We start from the raw sequence: 18370 nt of genomic DNA on the forward strand, positions 1-18370 counted from the left end.
GTCAAGTTGGGGTATTTTGGGCAAAGAGATCAGAGACTGGAGAGGTTCAGTGGGATGTGCGCGCTTTAGCAGATATAAGTGTGGCGGTTGCACACTGTTGCCTCTTCTGCTGCTGCAAGGTAGGTTTGTCAGAATGTTTGAATTTGAAGGTTGCCACCTCTGAGGTGCAAAACCCAGGACATCCAGCATGATCCTGAGCCCATAAAACCTGGAGAGCTGGCAGTGTATACACAGCATTCTTACAACGTTCCCAGGGCCAGGACAGCTATCTCAGGCCATGTCTATACATACAGCGCTGCAGCGGCACAGCAGTACCAAGACAGGTGCACCGCTGCAGCGTGTCTGGTGAAGATGCTCTATGCCTCGGCATAAAAAACCCACCTCGCTGAGCGGCAGAAGCTGTCAGTGGGACACTGACGTAGTGCCGTCCACACCAATGCTTAGGTCGGTATAACTTATGTTGCTGGGGGGGTTATTCAAACCCAAGTGCCATAAATTATGCCCTCATAGGCTGTAGTGTAAACAAAGCCTCAAAAAAGGGATGATCCTGAGAAAACTTGGACAGGTGGCAACCCAGTAAAATGGCGGTAGCTATGGGCAAGTCTACACTACCATGCTACATCATTAGCGCAGCTGGTGAAGACACACTAACCTGCTGGGAGAGCACTCTCCCCTTGGCATAATTATGCACACCCCTGAGGTAGGTTACATCGATTGAAGCGGTAGTGTAGCTCAGCCCCATGTGTGTCGGTGGGAGAAGCGCTCCCACTGATATAGCGCTGTGCACACCAGCGTTTAGGTCCGTGTAATTTACGTCGCTTGCGGGGTGGCTAATTCAAGCAGTAAAAGTGGGGAGGGGAGATTCAGGATAAGCCCGCTTCCCCAGGGTCGATCCCAGGCGGTTCTGCCCAACCCCTTACGCCGCCATTCCTGTGTGTAACGTGGGCTGTCTGAAGCGCCAGGAGGGGCCCCTTGCACGCAGCGCACGGAGCTGGCGCCCTGCCCCCCGAGTCCCCGCCCCGGGCCCGTGTGATCTGGGGGCGGAGCGGGGCGGGACTCCGCGGCGTCTCTGTGTCTCTTGCGCGCGCTCGCTGCCTCCTTCTCCAGCGCCGCTGCCAGCCGGGCCCCGGCGCCCTGGACCCCAGGTAGGAGCGAGGGGATGGGGCGCTGCGGCCGATCCCGCTCGCTGACAGCCTGGGCAAGGCCGGCCCAGCCCGCCGCAGCCGGGCCGGCTCCTTTCTCCCCGCGGGCCCTGCCGGTGCAGGGAGGGCGCCCCCCTCCCATTGCCAGCGGGGAGGGGTGAGCTGGCTCTGGAGCGGGAGAACCGGCTGCATAGGCGGCATCGCCCTAGCTGGCTGCGCGCAGCCGCGGGGACCGGGGTGCCGCCTGGGCGTGAGCTGCGCGGCGCTGCCCCTGGTGTGCGGGACAGGGGGTTGCCCAGTACCTGGGGCCTGTAGCGTGCGGGGGCAGGGCTGTCGCTTCTGTTTGGCACGAAATTGGCACTGAGTCAGGGGGCACGTGTTCCAGCTGGTGGATGGTATACAATGCGTGTGCGTGGGGTGCTATATACTCCCGGCTCGCTGGAGCGCCTCGCTGTGGCATAGCTGCAGGGTGCCTGATGATAGGGTTCACCGAACAGCATTGGATGGAGGATATGTTGTGCAGTGCTCAGAGTCACTGTGGTATGTAAGCAGTGCTGTAGTGTGTAGTGTTGAAATAGGGTGTGTGCATGCATAGCAATATACTGTACAGTGTTGTATTGTGTGTGGGGGGGTGTATGCAGTGTCCTGTAGTACAGCAGTTGTACCATGTGTGTGCATTGTAAAACATCGGTGCCGTGTACTGTGTGGTGCGCAAGAGAAGATGTACAGTGTCTGGCATGTATGTACATGTGCAGTGATATAAAGCAGAGTGACATGGTGGCAGGGTATCAGGCCCCTATAGTTAAATAACCACAGTACAACAAACTCCAAACTCTGTGTGTGTGTGTGTGTGTGTGTGTGTATGTATATGTATATGTGTATATATATATATATATATATATATATATATACACACACACACGACCTCAGGGTTAGGAGGATAGCTTAATGCTTTTAATCTTGAGCAGAAAGAGCTAACTAATACTGTACCTTTATTCTTCTTAACCTAATTTAGCTTCAGTAAAAAAAGTCAATGGGACTGTTAAATTCTACCAGCTACTCTAGTTCTCTGAAGCTGTCCAGCCATTCCTCAGATATGCTTTCATTATCCTTGAGCCATGGAATTAGGCTGGGCAGTAGAGGATGTGAGGTGTTTGAAGTGAGATTGTGCAGTGGCAGGGTTGGAGAAGGGAGCCTAGTCTACATGTGCAGTGCATGAGTAGTTGGTGCTACCCCTGCATCCTGGGCAGCAGCACTTTGGGTGGGTTGGGAGCCCTTGGTGCTTCTGCAAATACAGACTTGACTCCACTTTCAGCTCAGAGCCATTTATATAGTGCATGCATGCTCCTTACCCCTCTTCTTTCACACAGCACTGCTTCTCCCTGAATCCCCCCACCTGTCTTGTGGATAGCATGAGGGGCGAAGTGGGGCTGGAGATGAGCTCCTTTATGGCATGTTCTGTGTCAAAGTGGGGTTTCTCTCCAGGCCTGCTTTGCCTCTTTCCCTCCCTCCCTCCCCCCAATTACCACCATTTCCCTCACATAGGGATCAGCTCCCCCCAGTTAATATATAAAAACTTTGAAAAAATGCATTGGGACAGGGGCTGGGAGTGGAGGGGCATGGCAGAGCAGTGGGGCTTTTAAGATTAGAGAGGGTTTAGGAGAGAAATAATCTATTTAACATAGATCTCTATGCTTACCCATCTTCAGAAACCTGGGAAATGTTCATATTAAAAACTTTAACTTAATGAAGGTTGCTGAAGTGCATTTCCTATCAATGCAATCACTAAAACCCTATGAAATCATCCATAAACTTAGCACCCGCCTTGGCTCATTGATCTCACCATCCATGTCTTTTAATGCCCAGATTAAAACAGACTCTGCAGCTCCACAACAAATTCCTTTTCGTTTTCCACATATAACCAACCACAGTGCTCATCATCCAGTTCTTTCAAGTTTCACTCAGATGTAGAACCTGAACTCCAACCTCAGACCATTCAGTCTAGAAGTAATAAAGTTCACCATTATCCATATTTCTATAGGTAACTTTGTCTTAAAATAGTTGTTTAGGATTTATATTCTGCATTTAACTTTCAGTTAACAAAAATTTTGAATGGAGATATATAGTGCACCTTGTATAGCATCTATATGGCACACCTCTAGTGTGTTTATGCAACACCCACACCCACCACAGTATTTACATAGTTAAATATATTAGCTGGCAAGCTGTTTCTGGTTTGACAGAGTGATGTGTCTCTCAGGCCTGCTCTGCTCCCTCTCCCTCAGCAATATTTATATTGTAGTAGTGCCCAGAGGCCCCAATCAGGGTATGGTGCACATTGTTACAAGTGCTCAACAAATGTGTAGGAAAACAGTGTTTCTGCTGATAAGAGCTTATTATATAGCTTTAGTTTCTGTTATTTATAGTCTAAACTCACACTCTACTTCTATGTAGATATATGTTTATCTACCATTGCATCTGTTTAATATATAGAGACGTGTTTATTGCATGTGATGTGTACCAATATGCGTTTGAGATTACATGCATAACCTCACCTTAAGCAGACACTCACATAGTTATGTGTATATATTTAAATAGCTGCATATGGTAGTGAATTGAAGGTAGAGAACTGCAGTTATACAGATATAAATAGGAAACATTTGGTTAGTAATTGCAGAGGGATGTGCAGTTGCAGAGGGGAAGCTGGTTGATGTGCTGTGACGATGACCTTCTACCTCTGGCAGTGGTTGAATGTCTTCTATTCTGCCATCGGTTGAACACAGTGGGACTCTGTATGATGAGTGAGAGACTGATGATTTACCCCAGAAGGGGAGTATAAGTTACTGACAGGAGAGCTGACACACAAGTTGTCTTCACCATGATGAAAAAGACACCCTTTTTTTTTTTTTTTTTTTTCTTCATCTGGGGTAGTGTATGTAAATCAGGGTCCCCTTCCCTAATGGGATTTCTTTCCTTTTCCAGTTTCATGTGCAGTGCTGCTCTCAGTGTATTTTAAAGCATGTACTCTGCTCACTTAGCTGCTCAGCTGTTTTGCTGGATTATAGTTTGGTCTGTTTGTGTTTTGCTAGACTAGAAGGGGTTATGAGGTTAATAAGTACAGAGGGTGGTACTTTTCAGTCATTTTGAGATGGAGAAAGGATATGAGGCAACAGCATTTACAACAGTTATTTGATCACTGAAATTAAATTTTTGCATAGCACTACTGGCATTGTAGCATGGCTCTTATCTTTTCTCCTTTGAGCAGCCATATGCTGCTTACTTGGCCACCAGGCTTAAACAATCAGACACAGACACTTGCTTTTACGATAAAGATGGATGGACTGACTGGTTGCTAATACTCAGTTCGGTTGTCTGGTGACATTAACAGTAAATTTGAAGCAAGCCTGGTGTATAAACAAGTGCAATTTGGCTTTTAATAGTCTTTTATCTTGAACTCACATTACAGGTGTATAAATGAGTAAAGAGCATTTATAGCTTTCAGCATTTGGAAGCATATGGGAATGTGTTTGAAAAGAAGCAAAATTAAAAGGATGATGTACCCACAGATTATGGGTCATCTGAGGCAGAAATCTATTTGAAATTGGAATAGGGTAATTGACCGGGACGCTCACTCCACTAACAAAGCATTGGGACCTTTGTGTTTCACCTTACATTCCCACCATAGGTTTTGAGGAATTATTTCATTGCCTAAATGTTGCCTTTTTATCTGGAATGCTTTCTGTCACAAGGTAAATTACCATTAATTTAACCCTAGCAATAATTTTGAATTACATGACACAGGGTCTTAGTTATAAATTTTCATTCTGAATTGCAATAAATCATTTTTTTTTCTTTTGAGTGGCCTTCCCCTGACATAGTGGATGAGCTCAGGATAGTATTGTTTCAGAAATGACACATTCAAAAACCTAAAGACCTGTATTTCCAGGTATGCTAGCATACATCGTAATAACAAACATGCATCCATTGTTCTGCTATATAAGTGAAATTATGTAGGTCAAACTAACAAAGTAGTAGAAGAGACTACATTTAAGGAAAGTTGTATTATCTTAAGACCTCATGAAAAAATATTTGTAGGATTTAATGAATTTTGTGATATGTAAAAATACTTTTTCATTATTTTTCTGCTTCTAAGTTTTTTTTTAACAGGGCAATTGAAGTCTTAATTGCAGGAAGTTTGGGTAAATCAGGTGTTCCAAAATTAAACACGTGAAAACAAACTTTATAAGTTAGTTTATTTCTTTTTGAACAATAAACACGTTTGAAAGCAGTCTCATTCTTAAAGTGAAACTGACTGTAGTCAAAAGGAAACCTACTTTATTCATTTGCATTGTCACTTGCATGCAAGAAGTAAACAAAGTGCATAAATAATTACAAGAGAAGTGGATCTTTCATTTTTAATAAATCTGAGTTATTAGCAATGTAGGGAAATAAATTTGTTTACAACATATGGGTTTTTTTTTATTTGTCACAATCAGGGTTCCCAGTCATTCAGTAAGAACCACTTATAACTGTAACAAACAGGAATGTCCTTGTGATGGTTGGAAACATTGTTTTATTAGCAAATGCAGGGAGATTTTTGTTTGAACTGTTAACAGATGGTTAAATTCAGCGAGAAGGTTGTAATACCATTTAAAGGAACTTGTAGATCTTCAGGAAAAGTTAAATTTGTCAGACACATTATTTGTGAATATCCTGTAGTAATGCATGAAAATATTACGAGAATATTGAATTTTCTTAAATTGTTTCCTAATGAGTCATTAAAAGTTACATGGCCTTCTGTTCGGCCTTTCTCTTTTCATTGTTTTCAATGTCTGCTCGTGTAAGTTTATTCATTTAGCCTACTCATACAAAATGCATTTGTCCAAAACTACTTTTGAAGTCCATGCCTTTTTGTCCATATAAGGTATACACTCAATCATGCCAGTCTAGTCCACTGGCTGTCACATCTACAGAATGAGCTGGTTGTCACATGTGCCAATTCTAATTCCTCAGTAATTTATTTGTGATCCTCATCACATATATGGCATACTTCTCTGGGCCATCTTTGTCTTCTACTTAGAGCATCTTGTTAAATTTTGTCCTTGAAGACTGGGCAGGCTGTTAACTAGCAGTAAGTGGTTTGGTTTTGTCTTTTTGTAGGAGCCTGTTATTACAGGTTGCTTTGAATGTCTTGGGTGTCCTCTCTGCCAAGTATTCTGTCTTTTGTAGTGTTTGTCTGAATCACATTGTAACTGATGCTCCAATCATTCAGGGCAACTTTTCCCTTCATTTCTTTAAAGGGCTTTGCTACTTCACCTGTGACTGTAACTTCTCTTGCCTTTTGAGAGCTGCCATTCTTCCTTGTCAGATTGATTATAGTACTTTACAGCTTTAGATAAAATTGTTGCACTTGAATAATAAGTTCAGTTTGACTTCAGTTACATCTTTTGATTCTCACCCAACCATCTGGGACTTTACTCTCAGGTGGTGTCTGTTTTTCTTCTTCAGATTTTTCCCATCCTTGGTAGTCGCCAGGGTCATGTCATGCTGTCTTATGTTTACTTCTAGTCCCTTATGCCTCTTCTTGCAGAGCTATCTATGTTATATTTTATTTCTTTCCAATCTGAATATTTTTTCTCTCATAAGATAACATTTCAGTTTTTCTTCTAAGCTGTTTGCTTTGTCTGTATATTTCGAACAATTTGTGCAATTTATGGGTATTTTTATCTCTGAAGTTTTCTCTCTAGTTTGATAGTCCTGTGATATCTCCCCACCCCCCAGAACACAGGGTCTGCCTGCTTAGGAAAGAGATGTCTGACAATTGTGGATCCCATCTGCTGTTGGATACCTCATTTCAGTTCTTTGGAGTCTGTTTTCTCACAGATGAGAATCTTATACCATTAGCCTTTCTGAGGCTGAAAGAGTTATGGGCGTTTCCCTTTTGATAAGATAATATAAACTTTGTGTATTTCCCCCCACCTTTACCACCTGGGCATTTCATTTCTGGGTAGGTCATTTTTCTTGAAAAGGATCTTGAAATGTTAAGCTTACTGTGAACTGCAACACAAGATGTTTTTCCAGAACCTGTGTACTGATAGTAAAATAGTACTGCCATTAGGAATTATTCTAACATTATGGATAATGTTATAAAACGAATGAATAAAGTACTGGCATCTTAATGTCCTCTTTTTTTGTCATCCTGTGCTGTTTTTAATATTGACTCAGCACCTCTGAATACTGTTTTCAGCTTCTGAGTCAAAAGTACAAACAAATAGTTTATTGCAACTGAGTTACATACTATGAAACTTTTTACTCTGCACTTCACCACCATCTGTCCTAATGTAATCATTATATTGTTGAGTTTTAAATAGGACCCTAAAACAAAATATAATTTGAAACAGTTATAGTGCCTCTTATTCTGAAGGTGAGCAAATATTTGAAGCTTAATTTGGCTGGGCACTCTACCCAAGCTGGTTACAGATTTGCATGAATAGAGTATTCAGCACTATAATTTGTGGCATTAAGTTGAGATGATGAAGACTAATAATTATTAAGTGCATTCAGAAATACAGTTCCTCAATTAGTTGTATATTTGTGGTTTCAATTGTACCTGTTTTTGAGAAATGTTTATATTTGGTCTGTAGGATGTGGAACCAAGCAGGAAAATTAATATGCCTGCTTCTTCTCAAGGTCTTCTGGAAGGTGTACAGTGACATCTCTTGTGGGTTTATTTTGGGTGAACTTTATTTCTTTCAGCTATGTGGTTCAGCTTTGCCTTGTGTGTACTATAGGATACTTATTGAGCTCTATAATGGTAATAATCCTTTCAGATAAAAATAAACAATTGTTATACAAGTATATAATTCCATCAGGGGATTTAGTGACAAACTGGAATTTCCACATCATACATACTGTGTGTGCAATCTATATATATAGTCACTATCATACATATACAAAATATTACACATATATAAATTTGCCTTAGAGATTATAAAGTGCACAATCTGCATTTTATTTTTCTCATTTAGCAAATATGTAAGACAGCTATTTCCTTGACACAAGATTATAGTATTTTGCAGAGAGTGTCAACATACAGAATCTGTTTGGGCTACTTTGACCTTCAGTTGTCACAGCCATGTGTGTTAAACATACCAAAGTGACTTTGCAACATTCGTGAAGTTCAGGAGAAATAAAGTTCATGTGATGTATATTATTTTTATATAAAGCACTTAAAGTATTAAAATAAATGAGCAAAGAATGAAATCTCCCCTTCTATGACCATACTTTTACAGTATATTACACATATAAATTCCTTTTTTTCAGGATGTTTTTAAAAATACGAATACTAAAGTGAAGTGGTAGGTTTAAGGACTGTAAAATTGTTACTGATGTTTTTCTCTTTAATTTCTTTATCTGATGCAGTTGACCCCTTGGCCTGAATCTCTTTTTGGACAAATTGGCTGCAGGGACTTCGGCCAAATTGAAGAGATTTCTGAACACAGTGGCTTAGCTTTTTGTACTGATTTGGCATATACTGACTACAGTACCTTCTGTGCATCACCCCGCTTCATCTGTGTCTTCGGTTCCATTTAAAGAACTGTATGAGTCAGATGTCTTCATGGTCCTACGTGAGTGCTAATAGACAGCTGCCAAATTAGTCTCCAGAAAGGAAAACGTGTAAAGGCTATTTGCTTTTATTATTGTTTTTGGAAAGCCGATAAATGTGCTGAGTCTGAGTGTGTGATTATAAGGACTTGTTTGAGGGTTGGAGCACAGAAATCTAATATTTGTTACAAAAGAACCAAAACCAAACCCCAAACAAAAACCGAACAGAGAAAGTTAATTTGACAAGGTTTGCTGAGCTGATTGTTGCTCTCAATTCTCCAAAATGAACCATTATCCTCAATGGAGGTGGCACTTCTCAACCAGTCAACAATATGAGAGCATTTTACAGTCAGGGAGACCAGGGCAATCATCTATATACTTTTAGTTTTGATCCTGGATCATCCATATAACTAACACACACACACACAAAAGGGAGGGGGGAGGGGCACAAAGACAAACTATACACATAGCAAAGTAAATGATTTTTAATAATCTCTTAAAATCACGATAGTTAGTAATTAGAGCAAGTGACTAGGGGGCAGACCTGGGCTCTATTCCTGACTGGATTGTTGATTTACAGGTTAACTTAATCTATGTGCTTCTTTTTCTCTGTAAATTATTGCCTTTGTAAAGTGTTTTGACATCATCAGATGAAAGGTGCTATAGGTGCAAAGGACTGTGTTATTTTCTCCACAGCCTATCCCAAGCATTAGCCTTATCACAGTACTTTAAAACAAACAGCAGTAACTTCACCAACATCAGGTTTCAGAGTAGCAGCCATGTTAGTCTGTATCCGCAAAAAGAACAGGAGTACTTGTGGCACCTTAGAGACTAACTAACAAATTTATTTGAGCATAAGCTTTCGTGGGCATCCGAAGAAGTGGGCTGTAGCCCACGAAAGCTTATGCTCAAATAAATTTGTTAGTCTCTAAGGTGCCACAAGTACTCCTGTTCTTTTCACCAACATCAGTTGTCTCACTGAATATCAGATTACAGATTGCACAAACAAACCACCTGTATGACTGCAACTAATTTGACTGCTGTAATTCCAAACACTCCAATCTAAGGCCTGGTCTAGTCACATTTTTATATCAGTTTTATCTGATTAGAATATATAATTCAGTGAGCACAAATGTAGATACAGTTTATTTCTGTAAACAGACTATCACGGTAAGCACCTTTATACTGTATAACTGCCTCCCCATGAGGGGTTGTGCTGATTTCTAAACAGATATTAAAATGGTACAAATGCTATGTATAGACAAGCCTTAAGAACCAGGTCTTTCCCATATTCCTGTGAGAAAAGAAGACTTTGCAGCATGCCTGTAAGATTACTAAATCCAGGACTTAGTATAAGACAAGTGATTATTTAGTGGTAATTGGCTATCATGGGAAGATAACTGTCTTGCAAGTGAAAAACAAATACCCGTGAACTTTTCCTGAAGCATCCTGATACTTTAGTGGCTTTGTAAAGAAGTAGAAGACACATAAACAACATTATCTGTTTGGTTCATTGATACAAACTGTAGACTGTTTTTGTCAGCTTTAGAGGAATGCACAATGCATTCAAAAAACCTGTGCATAAAGTAGAAGTTAGGTCCACATCAAGTTTAAAACTGATGGGGGGTTCCATCTGAATTATTGTTGTTGGTTTTTTATATTTGTGAAGCCTAGTTTCAGTTAAGTGGTGGTTAAATTATTTGTAGTTTATCAAGATGTTGTAAAATCAAATTATTTTTATTAAATAAATGACTGGCAGATGGAGAAAATTTAAGTATTGGTTAGCATAATCCATTTACCTTTTAGGTATGTGTTCCATAATCCTTTACCATGTCTGAAGAAATGGCTTAGATCAGCAGTCCAATCTCGTTCGATTTTGCAGCAAAGTCTTAATTCTGAACGCTGAGTTGGAATTGCTTCCATAACAGTGTATTGTGATGTGTCAGACTTCACTCAGGACCTGGGCTCTGAAGAGAAGTCTTCTTCAGTATCAAAATGCAAACTGAGAAACCCTGACCAGGCACATTTCTTCAACTTTTTTCTTTGCTTCAGTGTAAAAGTTCAACTTTAAAGAATGGCGAGGAGGACTAGGCAAACTGATTTATGATTCCACTCTGCAAGTTGTTGATAACTTCCTGCAAGGTGCTATGTATGCTCAGCCATCTGTGAATTTATTGGGAATTGAGGGTGATCAGGACCTACTTCCACTGTCACCACCTTCACACTAGTCAATACTGGTAAAGATTAGAATTATCTAACTAGTAAACTCTTAATGAACCTAGATTCTGGGTACTTGTGATTCCCTGTCGCCACAGAATCTGAGCACCTCAGAAACATTAATGATTTGCTCCTCATACCATTCCTTCTGAGATAGGAAAGTATATTCTTACTTTTTTTAACAGGTGGGGAAAATAAGCCATAATGAAACTAAATGACTTCCCAAAGTATCACGTGAACTCTATGGCAGAGCTGAACATACATCTGAGTTTCAGTGCTGGTCCTTAACAACAGGATCCTTTCTTTCAGTAATTAGCATTTCCCTCCCCGTGGAGCTTCTAATATTCATCTAGTCCTAGTTGTTCCCCTTAAACATACCTACTCTGTTTTTTCAGATACTACCCATCCCTTTCAAATGTTTCCCAGTTCCTCTGCAATCTATTTTTTAGAGCTTTTCAGTACAACATCATAGAGACACAGTACAAATTGTGTTGCATTTTGAAATTTCAGACTTGGAACATTGATGGTTTTGGGGACGTTCTTGTCTGCACGCTGTATGATGCCACTTTTGGCCCTCAGGAGACTTTATTGTTCCTATAAAGACCATCCTGGTCTTTTTTTCCCCAATTAAACTCTCTATGGGATGCTGCTTTTCTTCTTCCTTTTTTTGTAGCAGGAGACACCATGTTTTGAACTGAAGTGAATTAAACTTAATAGTGAAAGAGTACTTGATGTAATAAAACCTTTTGTTTTTTGTTCTGTTTGATTTCCAGCCTTCAGGGTTTAAGCGTAAAGTACAATGCCTTTCTTTTAGTTTTATTTTAGATAAATAATTTACATTTTTTTAGAGAAGGTATAAAAACACCAATACAAAAAGTAGTTTTTGGTGGTTTTAATCATTTATATGGATATGAAATAATGCAGGAAAGTTAGGAATTAACTCCTTTAGTATTTTATAACCTTTTTTGATACTTGTGCAGTATCTTTTAAGAAAACTGCTGAATCTTTCTAAAAGGTATTATCAAAAATATTTCTAAGTATAGGTTTGCTTTATGGTAGGGGAGGATAAAACATCGAAGTTAAAGATCTGACACTGCTAGATGTTGAAGTTCTCTGGCTGGAGGCCCAGGATAGCTCAAAAGTTTTGGTGCAAGCTTTCCCATACTGCCCCTCCAATAACCTTGGTCTTGATGTTATAGAAATTACAATTTAACATGAAGAACTGCAAGGCATGAATATCTCTGACTGTAATAGCTCAGCATTCTGTACTATCTGTATTGTCTTGGTGCCTAGATAGGGAGGCAAAGATGCATGTGATAGGAAATGCCAGTTACTTCCATTATTAATTGGATTGACTCCATAATTAAATTACATACTTAAGCTTAAACTGGGGCCATCAATTTCTATTTTTATTTTGTGTAGGTGGCCTTTCAGATTGAAATTGCAATGTTTGTTTTTACGCCCTTTGAATCTTCTGTGTCGGGTTTGCTAGATTTTTGCATAATATCCTTTTAATAGGAAATGTTTCAAGTTGGGTTTTTGGCTGAAATTTATCATGGTTTTCATGTTATGTCATCATCGTATCTTTAAAACAAGAGTTTAAGTCTACACAAAATTGGTAGAGATTAATCTTGAGTAGGTCCAGTACTATAGGTAGTTGATTAAAAGAAGTATTTAGGGTTAAAGGAATTTTTTTATTCACTTTTTCTTCATAACTGAAAGTTTATTTGTCAAGGGCTGGTGAGTAAAATCTCCTCCAGAGAAACTCATAAAGAAATTGCTTCAAAATGGCTGCCATGTCCCATTGTTGTTAACATAGGACCGAGGCCACAGGCTGGCTTCAGGCTAAAATGGCCTCTAATTCTTTACAGTTTGGGCAGGAGGAAGCTTTGGCTTCCCCTAGCAAAGATGGCCAATGCCTTCTGTTTGATCCCAGTGGCAATTAGCCAGGCTGCCTTTAGGGAAGGAGGAGACAGAGGGAGGTATTGTGAGGAACAGTTGATGTCAAGGAGGTAAAATCCAAGAGCAGGGAGGGAAACTGGAGGAGTGTTTGTGTCCAGGGGAATGTGGCGGGTAATGGGAAAGGTGGAATGTGTGGAGGAGAATCTGAGGGGCAGGAGACGGATGTGGGCACATGAGGAAGAATGAGGGATAGGAGATGAGGGGGAAGGGAGGACAAATATGGGAGAGGGGCACATGAATGGAACAGAAGACTGAGATGGTCACTGTTGTGATCGGGAAGGGAATGTGGAAGGCTATAATGGCAGCTTTACCACTTAGAAGAGGGTAAGTGGCTTTCTCCCTCCAAGCAAACATGAGGCAGTCTTAAATTTGCATTTAAGGTTGAATTTTGAATCTGAGGCTAGATCTACACTACCCGCCTGAATCGGCGGGTAGAAATCGATCTCTTGGGGATCGACTTATCGCGTCTCGTCAGGACGCGACAATCGATCCCCGAATCGACGCGCTTACTCCACCAGCGGAGGTGGGAGTAAGCGCCGTCGACTGGGAGCCGCGGCAGTCGATTTTGCCGCCGTCCTCACAACAGGGTAAGTCGGATCTGATACGTCAAATTCAGCTACGCTATTCACGTAGCTGAATTTGCGTATCTTAAATCGACCCCCCCCCTGTAGTGAGGATGTAGCCTGAGATATTGTGCACAAATTGTGGATGAGGAAGCTCCCAGTTACATTTTCCTCTGCCTTCTGATGTTTGAACAACATAATTTTTCTCTTAATCGTGTGATTTTTAAGTCTCATGATGTTTAGGAATCTGATTCCAGATGCATGCATGGTTGCTTGTTAATACTGCATCTGTCACCCTCCTTCATTCCTCCCACTGCAATTTCTGATTCTCTCTTCACCCCCAATCTCTTCAGCCTCAGAATCAAGACCAGTAGCAAACTTCCCATGGAGTGTGATTAAAATAGTTCCCCCTGGTGGCAGACTGGGGGAAGTTTGTCAGATCCAGGGGCTGTTCAGTAATGGAGCTCAGAATTATATGCTTCTCTGGGGAGCTTGCCTGCCTGTTTCCCTTTCTCTTTCATGTCCTAGGACCTGGAAAGCTACAGAGGAAGGCTCCTTTTTGGTGGACCATTGGAAGTTTATTGGCCTGAGATAGCCATCTGTTATCATTCCAAGTTTGGGTGAGCCTGGAAATGAAGAAAGAAGTATGGGTTTGCATGTTGATGTTACATTCAATGCTTAACCATTTAAAAAGAAATTAAATAAAACACTTTTTGAAACTGTTAGAATTGCTAACACAACCATAAAAGCAAGGATGTGACAATTTAGTTGCCCACCAGTGTATAACCTCTACCCCTCCACCCACAGGCATACACCTTTCCACTACTGCTACTGTATACCACAGCCGTAACTGTTCGCTCTAAGGATTCCAGCTTTCCAGCACCCACTTTACCATCCTGTTTCCTCCAAATACACCATACTACTACACCAAATACCCACAAGTAATACTGTTGAGAGTAGGTTAAGTGGTGAAGAGGATGTGGAGTAAGGAAAAATTGAAGGGCAAACTCATGTTTAAAAGGGGTATTTTAAAAAAATGGTGAACAAAACTAGAACGTTGGTACTACCCTGGTCTTACTGGAGGAGTTTCTTGTAAGTGTGTGCTTCCTGTTGCTGGAATGGAGTGTGAAACTTAGTTTGTGATATTCTGGGAAGTGCAGTTCAATAGCATTTTATTGCTGTTATATATGTTTGTGACGTGGTAAATTAAAATATGCTGGTGGTTTACCTGGATAATTGCATCACATGTGAGTGAGTTGGGAGTTCGTTCTTTTGCATGGAGAAACTTGTTAAGTCTTTTGAGTGGGGGCTTGGGGCAACCTATGAAAAGGGCTAATCTAACCAGCCCGGAGGCCTCTCTGACTAGGGCCTAAAACACAACTGTTTCATTTCTTCAGATGTAGAGAGAGGAGACCATGACTTCACAGGTATATTCAGACTTGGCTAATAGGTCTAGTCTTTGGGCAAGTAGCTATTGGGTAAATTTTTCAAGCATTTACTAGGATTACACGCCAGTATTTTCCTGTTGTGGTTGAACATATCTGGAAATTACCTTGCATTCAATAATGGGTTGTTGTGAAGATGGCCTTAGAGGAAAGGGAGTGTAACACTTTTAGAACAAACAGATTAAAAGATTTCAGGTGTAGGAAGTGGAAAGAGTATTCATATTGTGCTTTGTCCAGTTAAAAATAGCACCATACGAAATGAACTGTCTGTACTTGATTAGATTGAATGCTGTGTTCACAGAAAAGCAACACAAGTTTTTGTATTGAAACTGAGCATTTTGTGGCATTCTTAGTTAAAACTGGCCAAGTAATTCTGAGAGACACAAATGAAGAGCAGTTGATTCCTTGTTGTAAGACACTTTGTAGAATGAGATATAAGGCTGGAGAGAGAGGTACTGCCTGCATTTTCTGACCCAAGTAAATTTAGGAGCATTACACTTTCTGAGATAATCCTGCTCATCTGAAGGCTTCATAAGTGTTTTTTGTATTTCTAATTCAGCTCTGTTTTTATTTTTAGGAGAGTAGAGTTGTATTTAAAATGGAAGTTGACATAAATGGAGAGACCAGAACTACCATAGCTACGCTTCCCTTACCTATTGCAGAGGTGAGTTCCACAGGCAAAGTGGAAGCAGAGAAACCTCGATGCTCCAGTACCCCATGCTCACCTATGCGACGGACTGTTTCAGGTTATCAGATCCTTCACATGGATTCTAACTACTTGGTTGGCTTCACAACTGGTGAGGAGCTCTTGAAATTAGCCCAGAAGTGTACAGGAAGTGAGGAAAATAAAGTGGAAGCTGTGCCCACCGTGCGCTCCAAACAACTTGATTCAGGACTTACACGTTCCTCACGGTTGTACAAAGCTAGAAGTAGATACTACCAGCCATATGAGATCCCAGCTGTAAATGGAAGGAGGAGAAGACGGATGCCCAGCTCAGGGGATAAATGCACTAAGGCTTTACCATATGAACCCTACAAGGCACTTCATGGTCCTCTGCCTCTTTGTCTCCTCAAAGGTAAGAGGGCTCACTCTAAATCCCTGGACTACCTCAATTTAGACAAAATGAACATCAAAGAACCTGCTGACACAGAAGTGCTACAATACCAGCTCCAGCACCTTACCCTAAGAGGGGACCGTATGTTTGCTAGAAACAACACATGAACTACCATGTGGAAATAAAGCCAACTCCTGGTAATTTCTTCATTGCTGCAAATATCCACTGTTGGACTGTGTACATGACTGTCCACATTGTAGGTGGTTGTATCAGCTAAGTGTTATCAGAATGTTATTTATTGAATACAATTTTGAACACTCAAAATGTCTCAAATATTTGGAGGGAAAAACCTTTTCAGAGAGATTAACTTCTGAAGAAAATCTGACTGCAATTGGTGGACATTTCTTTGGGACACTTTTTAACAAAGAAAAGGCTTTTGTACAGGTATCTAGTATTTACAGTGATTTGACACTCAGAAATTGGTGATGGTGTCTACTTAGTTGTTGCTAATTTGGCTTGCTATTGGAAGTTGCTGTTGAATAAGCATCAAGTTCTCCTTTTGTCATTTTCTGTACTTTACAATAAAATGTATGTATGGTAATGGTTTGTTGTATTACAGAAAAGAATGTGAACCTGGCTGAATTGGACCACTTGTTATTTAAAACAATCCAGTTTAAACATTTTGAAACTGGGTCTGCGCTAGAAAAAAGTTTCACTGATGCAAATGAACAAAGGTTTATTTTTACTTAAAATTATTGAACAGTTATTTTTTAGTTGTACATGGGAATAGTTGTTTTTCTTCTTTCTTTCTCTGTTTTAAAAACTTTGGTTAAATAAGTATTTGGAATATTTTTTAAAAAAAGAACCATTCTGGAAGTAAATATTTTCATTACATTTTAAGAGGATTTAATGTAATAAATTTTGGGGGTTTTACATTGTCTTGACATATAAAAAAGGACCCACTTTAGATTCCAATATATAGATTAGAATGTCTACATCAGAAAATAGTATTGAATGAAATTTTTGATTTGTAAATCATAATTTATATTACATATGTACTTATGGAAGGTGTTAAAAACACAACTTTAGCACTGCACTGGAAATTCCAGTTATTTGCAGCACTGAACACTTTTAAAAATTAAAAATCCAGATGCCTGAATTAGTTTGAAGGCGTAGAGTGCTTCTATAGCAGCCTTGAAATGCTGAATCTGGATTTAACAATTTATATCAAATGCACTGGCTTAATTTGTTGCTTAAGAAATCATGTCCAACCATGATAGGAAATGCAATTTTAACTACTGCAAACTTAAATATATTTGGAAAATATATGTAGCTTGCCTTTGTAAAAGTACTATTTTTCCTTCTTTGTCTTTTTTTAAAGGTGCAAGTTGTTACTGACGCAGTGTGCAACCATGCTTGTTTTTGCTCAGCAAGTTATTTAGAAGTTAAAGATTTAAATAAGCACCATGTCTATGAAGTAGAAATAATTTTTAATTGGTCAGTCATTCCTGGCACAATTCTGATTTTCTTCAGAAAGAATGGAAAGCACTAGTGCAGAGTGTGTGTTGTGGAAAAACAAGAATTCTTTTCATTCTTTCACTTACTCCACAGTTGTATTTGACTACAGTAAAGAGCCTGTGGATAGTTTGCATTCTACTGGTTTGGTTGATTATTTTTATTTATTTATTTATTTATTTAAAGGTATGTTAGGAATCTTTACAGCTGATGTATACTTTAAAGTAAACTGCACCTCTGTAAACTTATTGTATTGAAGAATGATCTCTAAACTATTCCTATATAGTCTCTAGTTTCACAAACAGAATACTGTCAGATGCCAAAGAGAGATGGGTTTTATGTTTAATGGTTAAACATCACTATTTATTGATTTTTACCCTATGAAACTGTATTTCTGGCTATGAAATAAAAGGGTGATGTAAATATATTGTTGTGTAGTGCTTTGATGTGCAGAAAATGGGAGGACACTGACGGATAAGTGTTTCAAAACCGTAAGTCCTGTATTCGCTTGGGACTGCATGAAGCATTTAGACTCCTGAGGGCTGATTTTCAGAAAGTCAGATGTGCAATTTTAAGTACACTTTTGTCCATGCTGTTGCTGCAGTTGTATGCTACACATGTAGGCTGGCAGGGATGTGCGTGGCCAAATGCCAATGTGAAATATTAAGTCAGTGCATGCATCTAACTGTCCCTTTGCTCATGCAAACAACAGATGTATGTGCTCATTCATGGTAATGGTGTATGCCAATTAGGCATGCAATTGCACATGCCTTTGTACATACATAATTGAATGCCTGATGCTTTGAGAATCCTTTCAACTAATGAAACTCTCAGTCAAGGTTTCAGGGCATATAAAGTGGCTCTTA

The 18370-nt window shown here is 40.0% G+C and overlaps 1 protein-coding gene across 2 annotated transcripts; it reads left to right on the forward strand.

The window, feature by feature from the left end:
• Window positions 1-1065: 1065 nt before the first annotated feature.
• On the forward strand, window positions 1066-17917 carry MACIR (macrophage immunometabolism regulator). 2 transcript variants are annotated; one of them, XM_065406558.1, is made up of 3 exons: window positions 1066-1145; window positions 8565-8770; window positions 15512-17917. In XM_065406558.1, the coding sequence occupies exons 2-3, from the start codon at window positions 8744-8746 to the stop codon at window positions 16154-16156; spliced, it is 672 nt and encodes a 223-aa protein (XP_065262630.1). In that variant the 5' UTR covers window positions 1066-1145; window positions 8565-8743; the 3' UTR covers window positions 16157-17917. The 2 variants fall into 2 exon arrangements, with proteins under 2 accessions (XP_065262630.1, XP_065262631.1); XM_065406559.1 differs by lacking the exon at window positions 8565-8770 and having other exon boundaries at window positions 1078-1145.
• Window positions 17918-18370: the final 453 nt, after the last annotated feature.

The sequence above is a fragment of the Emys orbicularis genome, chromosome 6, assembly GCF_028017835.1.
Source record: "Emys orbicularis isolate rEmyOrb1 chromosome 6, rEmyOrb1.hap1, whole genome shotgun sequence".
Taxonomy (NCBI): Eukaryota; Metazoa; Chordata; order Testudines; family Emydidae; genus Emys; species Emys orbicularis.

What these genes read in the sequence shown, in the direction of transcription:
- MACIR (XM_065406558.1), top strand. Translation starts at nt 8,744, where the DNA reads ATGAGTCAGATGTCTTCATGGTCCTAC. An exon ending in AGATGTCTTCATGGTCCTAC is followed by an intron (nt 8,771 to 15,511) that starts GTGAGTGCTAAT and finishes TTTTATTTTTAG; the next exon opens with GAGAGTAGAGTTGTATTTAA.